The 10,530-nt window shown below is 42.7% G+C and overlaps 1 protein-coding gene across 3 annotated transcripts in view; it reads left to right on the forward strand.

The window, feature by feature from the left end:
• Positions 1–45: 45 nt before the first annotated feature.
• Positions 46–10,530, forward strand: part of ATXN7 (ataxin 7) — a 110,545-nt gene continuing 100,060 nt past the window's right edge. For 2 of the 3 annotated variants that reach the window (XR_001512408.1, XM_006779141.2), the window contains exon 1: positions 46–200. Coding sequence is in view for 2 of the 3 variants with exons in the window: in XM_006779141.2 (XP_006779204.1) it covers positions 182–200 (19 nt within the window). In the remaining variant the exon portion in view is untranslated. The remainder of the gene's footprint in view (positions 201–10,530) is intronic. The other variant, XM_006779143.2, reaches the window with a different exon arrangement.

The raw sequence follows: 10,530 nt of genomic DNA on the forward strand, positions 1-10,530 counted from the left end.
AACCCCGCGGGGTCGGAGATGCTATCGCTCGGTTGGGGGAAGCGAGGTGCCCGCACCTACTCCGTGCGTGCGTGAGCCTGCGTCACACCCGCACTGACCTGCCTCCCTCCTCCTGTGTGTGTGTCTCCTAGGGACGGAATTGGACGAAAGTTTCAAGGAGTTTGGGAAAAACCGCGAAGTCATGGGGCTCTGTCGCGAAGGTGAGTCCAGCCCCCTGCAGGCTCCGTGCCGGCTCCCCCGGGCAGGGGACGCGCGCCCCCGCCCCTCCTCCCAGCGCGAGGATGCTGCCCGGGGAGGAGGCAGCGGGAGGACGCGCGGAGCGTCTGGAAACCTGGTCTCCGAGGGGCTTCCCGTGATGGGAGCGTCCTGGAGCCTCCGGGGAGACCTGGCGCGGGGCGGCTGCTCAGTGGTGAGCGCTGGCACCTGCGGGAGTTGGGGTCTGACCTGGACGGAGGCCGACCGGGGGAGGAAGGAATTCTCCGCTTCCGAAAGCGTCTCCGCACAGGCGTTCGGGGCTCTGGAAAGGAAACTGGCCACCTGCAAATTTCTGCTGGCAATCCAAATGAATTTTGAACTTTAAAAAAGATGGCGCGTTACCTGTGCAGCCTTATTTTTATGGAATTTGAGTTACAAAAGTTCAACAGGATCATCACACCTGAGGAGCGGTTGGTCAGATGGTTTTGTGAGCTGCCAAGGTGTGTGTTGGGGGGCGGGGTGAGGGGTGGGAGCATACCGTGAAACAAGTGTATATAGTGCCCTAAAGGTGAAAACAGTCTAATTATTGGTCAGTTTTAATACAACTGTTTGGTAGGAGAACACTGTAGGGAAGTATCTGTAGCTAAAGGTGTGCCTCCCAATGAAAGGTCAGCCATCTAAACTGTCAGACTTCCTTCACATTTCCTTTGTGTTTTTGTTTGGTTTTGTTAAATAGTCACATTTGCTATCTAGTTAATGCCTGTGCCAGGCCTGGGCACACTGGTCAGAAAGAACTTCTGAGGCCAGTCCACCTTTGGTTCAGGTCGAGTTATTTTTTTTCAGTGGTACTATGGACAAGGCCTTGAGTGGAATCTGGTAATCCAAAATATTAGTTTATATTCCCCTGTGCAATTGTATTTCTCACATGTAGCCATTTATTTTGGTATAGTTACTGCCCAGGGCACAAGAATAGGTAGAACTTTGGCAAATGGAACATATTAAAGTCCCGAGTTGGCCCGTTGTTACTGCCTTCACATTTGTTGTGTTTAGTGCCGATCTTTTCTTCACACCCACTGCTTTGGTTTTTTGAATTGGCCACTTGTTGGCCTCTTGGCACTAGGAGGAAGAGTAATTCCATTGGCAGCTCTCTGAGAACTTCCTATTGGAACAGACTATAGAGCAAATTAGTTGATTTTGAAAATGAGAATTGCTGTTTGCAAGCAAAGGAAAAAGAGGGAAAGCACAGGACTTGCTGGTGATGTTGCAATAGGAAAAGTCAGTTGTTAGTCCGGTTTTAGTGTTGAATTGGCAGCTTGCCTGGGCTTAAAAAATTAAAATCACTAGGTGGCAACTCTCCTAGGAAGCAGTTGGAGTAGAGCTTTAGAGGACCTGACCCACACTTGTTCTTAGTTTTCATTCTCTGGGTGTGGATACATTTCCCATAAAGGTTTTCTAAGTCTATGTGAAAACAGCATGCTAATTATTGGTAATTTCTCTATGGAGGATGAGTACGTGTGTAAATGTTTCACTGGGCAACTGGGTCTGGACTGAGACCCACTTAATTTAGTGGCCTGGACGCAGTTTCTGTTGTGTTTGTTATTTTCTGCTGGGACATATTCATTATCAAGTTTGACCATGAAGATCTAAGACCTCTGAACTACCATCTTGATGTGCAGAGGAGTAATAGATTTGGTTGTATGTGATTCTGACCAATCAAATTATTCGGGACTGTTAGGGGTGCCATTTTTTTAAACCGCTCTAACCATTCAGGGAATGCTGAAGTGGCTAGCTCATCTGAAACTCTGCCTGCCTGTTTGAAGTAGAGACTGAAGTTTTTAATTCAGTCAGATCTTGATTCATCTGGGACAGTTTAAAAATCCAATCATCAGGAGGTTCAGCACTCATCCAGTGGGCCTTGTTTTTTTGTTTTTTTTTAAACAAAGAGCTTATATCAGGCTGCTTAAGAAATGAAAATACATTTAAAAATTATCAAAAATTATTAGACAATTATCCTTTGTCTTTGGTTATATTATTTCCTACCAAGAAAAGGTGTTTTGGAATTACATCCATACTAAATTTCTCGTCAATGAGGTTAAATTGAGAAGAAATGTGTAGATAAATTGATCTTATGAAGTATAGTGGAACCTCGTTTCTGGAACTTAATGGAAGGCTGTTAAAGAAGCAATTTGTTTGAAAACTGAATCATTTTTCCCCATTAGGAATAATGTAAATTGAATTAAACCCACTCCAGACCCCCAAATGATTCCTGTTGCTTTAATCTTTCTTATATACAATACCTGTCTAATGCGCTGTTTAATTTATAAATAAACACTTCTTAAATTTAGCGAACCACCCCGTACTAGCCTTAAGGGAATTTTCATATATCACTGCTCTGAAATGCTATCACTGGCTAACTGCTTTTCCTTTATCCAATTGACACCAGTTTTTCTACTTATTCAATTGCCTGTGATTGCTGTTTTGTGAGCACTTTCACACCCTTAAAACATTAGCACTCTTGATGGCTTCCTTATGTTTTAAAATTGTGCTAATCCTCAATTTAACCAACAGCAAAAGCATTCTTTCCTTTGTTACCTGAAAGAAGCTTTTTTGTCTTACTGAGATATCAGCATGAAAAGGTTGTCAGGTTGAAAACTGAAGATTTGGTTGACAACCGAGACCTTTTTTTTACCCTGTGAACAACTTGGTCAAGAACTGAATTATTCCAGATGGGAGACATTCAAGAACTGAGATTTGACTGTACTAAAAGTCACCGACTCTCCATCTTGGAAGATGTCTTGAAATATTGAGTGGAGTTCTTGAATTCTCCTGTAGTTCATAATTGAGGACCTAAGAATTAGAAATCTGGGTGTGAAAGGAGGATGCTTAACCTTGAATTAGTTCTTTCACCTCTCAGATTCTAGCTTTCCCTCTTTGTAAAAGGAGATAATACCTACTTCCCAAGGTTGTTGTAGGGGTTGCAATTTAATTAGATAATGTATTGAAAATTACTGTATGCTTCTTACAGCCCTTTCAACTGCTGGTAGTCTGAGACCTGATTTCCTAATTTGATATTTATCTAGGTCAGGGGTTTTTAATCCAGTGCTTTAATGGGCTTCAGGGTGTCATAGTTCCCCTGAAATTGTATGCAAAATAGTATATATACCCACTTTCTAGGGAAAGTATCCACAGCTTCTCTTGGATTCTCAAGTCCCCAGATTTAAAATTGCTAACCTAAGGTCTTTTTTTAAAATATATATATATTTTATTGATTTTTTACAGTGAGGAAGGGAGAGAGATAGAGAGTTAGAAACATCGATGAGAGAGAAACATCGATCAGCTGCCTCCTGCACATCTCCCACTGGGGATGTGCCCGCAACCAAGGTACATGCCCTTGACCGGAATCGAACCTGGGACCCTTCAGTCCGCAGGCCGACGCTCCATCCACTGAGCCAAACCGGTTTCGACTTCTTCTTCTTCTTCTTTTTTTTTTGCTAACCTAAGGTCTTGATCTTTTTTTCCTCTTGTCCTTTATTTTGGCCAGTTTCCTCATGGCAAGACTGCCCAATGGTTATAGCTATGGGAAAGGTTGGAATTTTTGATTTATATGGAAGTGAGATTATTTGAGGTTTAGCTGATATATCATTCCCTCTTCCAATTAACAAGTAGGCACATTTTAGGATAAGATTTCAGTTATCTTTCAGAGGTCAGCCTGTTTTTCATCTTCATCCTCATTGCCTTGTTTTCTTCTAATTTGTAACATTAGTTGATTGTACAGTTGATTTTGGTGGAAAAAGATTGATAACACATTTGACTTATTTCAAATGACTGAACTCAGAAGATAATACCTTTCTTTTCAGGTGATTTGTGAAATTCTAGAGTCCACAAAATTATACTTCGATGAACTTAATTGGTGTAAGTTAACTAGTTAGGGTTTCTGTATTAGTCCCTGAACATATTGGGAGCCTTTAAAAATGAAAACATTAAGTGCCTTAATTTCTTGGAAATTAAAAAACAACAACACCTATATGGTGTCCTTGTGGGTGTCAACAGTGTTTTTGGAAAATAACATTTCCTTTGAGATGCTATCCCTAACTTCTCTTCAGCTTGTTATACAATATCAAAGTAGCCCATCCTTTTCTTCTCCAGACACTCTACCTATCACCATGTGAAAGCATGTATTATATGTTGGCTTTCATTAGAGTGTTAGTTCCCAGAGGACACTGGCATGGCTGACTGACATATACAGGGTGGGGCAAAAGTACATTTACAGTTGTTCCTATGGAAAATAATAATTAATAAGTAATTATGCAAGAATAAACTCCGTTTGGCATGCTCACAACTGTAAATCTACTTTTGCCCTATCCTGGATTTAGCTCCTGCACACTGCTCAGTAAATATTTGCCCCCAAAATGAATGCATTGGGCTGTCCTGAAGATTGAACTGAGTCACTCAAAGATGAGGGGTTTAAATGACCAATTTTCTATTGTGTTGTGACTTAGTCTGTGGATGGAGAGGTGTGCTTTATGGCCACTGGGGAGGCCAGAGGCTGTCTTTCCGCAGGTCCTGTAGCTGTCTGTCCTGAGTTTAGCACTCCATTTACACTTTCCTGAAAGAGTGCAGACAGGACATCACCTCTCTCATCTCTGATATTTAGGTAAGGGCATAAGATGGCAACCCAGACTGATGTCCACACTTGTTGACAGGCGATTTTTTCTCATAATAACAGGGACATAATTGAGCCTAGGGCAAGATGGAAAAGAGGCTGGTTGGCACCTACTGGCAGTTAGGTTTAAAAAAAAAAAAAAGAACAGACTGGGGAGGTAGGTTAGCCTCAATCAACACAGACTGAGTCAACGTAACAATACCACTTTTTTCTTTCCTAGGTAAAAAAAATAGTTTGTAGTTACCTGAAAACAAATACATGGATGTTTGTGTGAAGTACTGTTAAAGTAACTACATTATAGGCATAAAACCCTCTCCCTGAAGTTAAGAGCATTTTTATTTTTCTCTAGGGTTTCTTTTCTATTTTCCCCTTCTTTTGTGTGTGTGTGTTTGTATGGACAATTTGAAATTTATAAAAATAGAGAAACTACTGTACTGAGCCAGCCTCCTTTTATCCATCACACAGCTTAAACAACTGAGTCATGGCCCAATCTTGTTTCATCTCTACCCAGCTCCCCACAGTGAATTAGTTTGAAGGACATCCCAGACATCATATCATTTCTTTGGTTTTCTTTTTTATGTTTCCATGGACTTCAGCTTGTCTCCTACACAATGGAGCCTTAAAGTGCTCTGCACCTTCTTTTCAGGCATGCCAGGCTGCCATTTCTCATCTCCCCTATGAGTGTGTAAGGGTTCTGCGCTTGACAGTGCTTACAGACTGCCTGTATCTCAAGTGGGGTTTGAAACTGAGCCTCAGACAGAAATCAGTGAGATCCAAGTTCACTGCATCGGAGTCACAGTAATACACATTTAAGAAGTACACAGGTGATTCTGTTGCAGATTGCCCACACTTGATGCTCACCTGGATGAACATTAGGGCTGCAGTGACAGCACCCTTGCTGGCAATTCCTATAGGAAATTCTGCTTGTAAAGTCAGCAGTAACCTAGAAGTCAGAGTGCCCCCCACCCCTCGCCCACCCCTTACCCCCATGAAGACCTAGAGAGACTCCCCTATAGCAGGAAGTCTTTCTCCTGATTGTGGCACCTTAGCTATTTTAATGCAAACTACAGCCTGTGGGCCAAATCCTTCCTGCAGGCTAACTAAGAATGTTTTTTAAAAATATATTTTATTGATTTTTTACAGAGAGGAAGGGAGAGGGATAGAGAGTTAGAAATATCAATGAGAGAGAAACATCGATTCAGCTGCCTCCAGCACACCTCCTACTGGGGATGTGCCCGCAACCAAGGTACATGCCCTTGACCAGAATCGAACCTGGGACCTTTTAGTCCACAGGCCGATGCTCTATCCACTGAGCCAAACCAGTTAGGGCTAAGAATGGTTTTTACATTGTTGAATGGTTGAAGCAAAAACTCAAAAGATGATTATTTTATGACATGAAAAATATGAAATTCAGATGTCAGTGTCCATAAGTAAAGTTTCATTGGAACAGAGCCACGTCCATTCATTTGCTTATTGTCTATGGCTGTCTCCATAGGATGAATAGCAGAATTGAGTAGGTGGGACTGAGATCTTACAGCCCACCAAGTCCAGAACAGGCTGTCTGGGTCTTTACAGAAAAAGTTTACTGTCCTTGTTCTAATGGATCCCTTGGTTAACGAAGGGAAACTCATTCTACAGAATTTGATTCTAGTACTCTTTGAATTTTGTTTTGAGAGGGTGAATCTTCAAAATAGTAAAATCTATTCTTAAACCAAAAGTTTATTCAATATTGAAGAGATATGTCGAGCTAGAGAGAAATAGAAGGAGAAAGAAACGATTTTGTATAAGAAGGTACCTATATTTGTTTGCTTTTGTCATTCACTGCCACTTCCTTGGGCAGTTACCTGTTTTGGGACAAAGCAAATGAAAGCATCAGCAGAGCTGTTACTGTCCCAGCTTCCAAGAGCCTTTGGCTGTGAAGATGTTGCTTGGCTTCTATGAAGTTCCTGATGGTTTATAAATATTCTAGTGAAAGAATCTAGAACTTTTATGGGCTTTTTAAAAGTTTACGGAGCTCACGTTCTTCAGAATTTCTGCCATTGTGCTGGCTTAGAGAAGCTGAAGCCCTGTTGGAGGTTTGGGAATTATAAGGGGATTCACCAGGAAACAAATCTGCATTTTGATTGAAGAAGCAAGTGTACAGTGAGCTTAGACTTGCTGAAAAGTGCAGTGCCTGGCACAATCCATGCTGAGCTCCTCAACCTTCAAGGCTTCTCAGTTAATGGAAAACATGCCTTTTACCTACAGTAGTAGGATGGGGTTCCTAACTACTGTATTTAGGTTTTTTTAAAAAATATATATTTTTATTCATTTCAGAAAGGAATGGAGAGGGAGAGATAGAAACATCAATGATCAGAGAGACTCATTGATCGGCTGCATCCTGCACACCCCTCAGTGGGATCGAGCCCACAACCTGGGCAAGTGCCCTTGACCGTAATCGAACCGGGGACCCTTTAGTTCACAGGTCACTGCTCTATCCACTGAGCCAGACCGTGTAGGGCTCCATTTAGTTTTGATTAGTTCTTGCACATTCTTATCTCAGGAGGGAAGTGTAAGGAATTCATGTATCATTATTGAGTATGACCTATATCTTACATTGTTTCACTTCTTCCTTATAAGGACATCCTGCTTCCTCGTGTCCACATCTCACAATGTTCCTGTATGTGGACAGCTTAAATTTGGTGAGAACTTTTATTCTGTGCCAGCATAGGTTTGACCTCATGTAATCTTCACAGCAGTCCTTCCATCTAGATCAGTGATGGCGAACCTATGACACGCGTGTCAGAGGTGACACGCGAACTCATTTTTTTGGTTGATTTGTCTTTGTTAAATGGCATTTAAATATATAAAATAAATATCAAAAATATAAATCTTTGTTTTACTATGGTTTCAAATATCAAAAAATTTTATATGTGACACAGCACCAGAGTTAAGTTAGGATTTTTCAAAATGCTGACACGCTGAGCTCAAATGGTTCACCATCACTGATCTAGATGTTACCATTATTCCCATTTTACAGAGGAGGAAACTGAGGCTCAGAGAAGTGAGATGCCTTACTAAGATCACAAAGCATGTAAAAGAGTCCCTGTAACCCAGATCTGCCTAACCTCACAGCCCACATGTTTCACCCTCTGCTGTACTGACCCATTCCAGAATGTGCACCCACTTCTCATGAGCTTGAGCAGGTTGCTGTGACCTTTGTTTTCCTTACACTTGGCTAGAAATACTGACCTTTATAAAAAAAAAAAAATTTAAGTAAACATGTCAGAGCTTTTTTCTTGCTATGCCTTACAACTGTCTATATGTTGTATTTAGCAGTCCTAGCAAAAATAAATAAATATATATATATCCTATATAATCCTATATAATAAAAGAGAAACATGTAAATTGACCATCCCTCTGCTATGCTCACCAGCCAATCAGGAGTATGCAAAGTAACCTGACAAAGATGGCGGGTTAATTTGCATACACAGACGCTGAGTGGCCTGGGTCCTGGGAACATCCTCGGGACCCAGGCCACTCCTAGCCTGCAGGCCTGCGTGTAGGCCCTGAGTGGCCGGGGCCCCAAAATGCCCCTACAGGCTCAGGCACCAAGTGGATGTTCCCACCCTGTGGCCGCTTGCGTGTGCGCCAAGCGGCAGCCTGGGGCTACGCCACCCAGCCCGGCGCCCACAATGTGGGGCTGGCTGCCGGCCTCAGGGGCATGCTCCCCCACCCCTGGTGGCGGGGACACACCCCTAACCCAGTGGACACAACGCAGGGGGTCCTCTGCACATGAGCTGCAGTGGAAACACCTTTTCTTTTTTTAAAAATATATTTTATTGATTTTTTTTACAGAGAAGAGGGGAGAGGGATAGACAGAAACATCGATGAGAGAGAAACATCGATCAACTGCCTCGTGCACGCTCCCCACTGGGGATGTGCCCCCAGCCAAAGTACACACCCTTAACAGGAATCAAACCTGGGACCCTTCAGTCTGCAGACCAATGCTCTATCCACTGAGCCAAACCAGTTCAAGCGTAAACACTTTTTCTGACCGCTCATTGGCTAAGCTCCCTGTATGCTGCCACTTGCAGTGTTCTTGGTAACTTGTGTTATAAGAATCCAAGAACGTGATCTAGGGTTTTTCCACCTTACTCCTGGAGGAAAAAACAAAGGTCCGCTGCTGGAAGTGCTAAGAAATGTCATATCCTGCCCTAGCTGGTTTGGCTCAGTGGATAGAGCCTCAGCCTGCGAACTGCGGGGTCTGGGTTTGATTATGATCAAGGGCATGTACCTAGGTTGCAGGCTCCTCCCTTGCCGGGGCCCAGGTGAGGGCTCATGCAGGAGGCAGCCAATCAAAGTGTCCCTCCCATATTGATGTTTCTCTCTGTCTTTCCCTCTCTCTTCCAAGCTGTCTAAAAATCAATGGAACCATCCTCAGGTGAGGATAAAAAAAGAAAGAAAGAAATGTCACATCCTATGAAAGCTATACCTTGAAAATGCCTAAAGAAAGTTGTCATTTTTTCATGATGAAGGGACTGGAGTCTGTGTTGATGAAAACACCTTGGTGGCTGCAATAGCTGGCAGTGGCTGCAACAGCAGGGTGTGGGGCTTGCGCCTTCCCCTGATCAGCCTGGTCGCCTCCCGCAGAGGGGCTGGGCTGAGGGGGCAGGCTGGGCTGAGGGAACCACCCCCCCACCCCCGCACGAATTTTGTGCTCTGGGCCCCCAGTGTGTGTGTGTGTGTGTGTGTGTGTGTGTATTTAGGGGAGGGGAAGCCTGCAGTTTGCATTGGAAGTAATTGGCTTTTTAAAAAGATTAAATAAAAGATAAGGTTGCAGAAGATAGCAAACAATCATCTGGGATTTGTGCCATTAAAAAAATTCTTTAAAAAAGGAGAAGTGAAATTTTACTATTTAAATAGCATTTCTCAGTACAAGATTGCTTTTAATCGCATTGATATTCAAAGTTTATGGCAGTATTTCTAATAAATGTGCCCCTCTGATTATAAAGTATTTTTTGATAGAACTTCTAAGGAGAAAAGGAAGCCTGTTAGTAGACTTAACAGTTGGAGTTACTGTACTTTCGAGAGAAAAGCAGAGGATTACATTTATATTCATTTTGTACAGCAGGGAATATTATAAATGAGCAAGAGAAAGAGAAGAATGGTTTTTGCATTTCAGGCACTCCTAACATAAAACTAGGTTAAATGTTCTTGTTTCTCTTTATAATAAAGACCCTGCTAACATGAAATGCTTTTTCTCTTATATATAAGCTTATGGCAAGGAAAAAGTAATAGTGTATTATCAATTAGATTCACAATCTTAACACAGGAAATATTCCCCTCCCAGGTTATACAGATGTTTCCCACAGTTCTGAAATCCAAGTATTGCAGGAGGAAAAAAGAAGAAGAATGCTTTTAGCCAGTGGTCCTTGGCTTTTATATTAGAAGCCAGAAAGTTTCTGCAGCATACCGAGGACCAAACAGAGGTGCTAGCATTTTATAATAAATACTAGAGGCCCGGTGCACAAAAATTTGTGCACTCGGAGGGGGAGGGGTGTCCCTCAGCCCGGCCTGTGCCTTCTCGCAGTCTGGGACCCCTCAGGAGATAACTATCTGTTGGCTTAGGCCTGCTCCCCGGTGGCAGAGGGCAGGCCTAATCCCTAGGTGCAGCCCCTGGTCGGGCTCTC

The sequence above is a fragment of the Myotis davidii genome, unplaced genomic scaffold (genome assembly GCF_000327345.1).
Source record: "Myotis davidii unplaced genomic scaffold, ASM32734v1 scaffold189, whole genome shotgun sequence".
NCBI classification, from domain to species: domain Eukaryota; kingdom Metazoa; phylum Chordata; class Mammalia; order Chiroptera; family Vespertilionidae; genus Myotis; species Myotis davidii.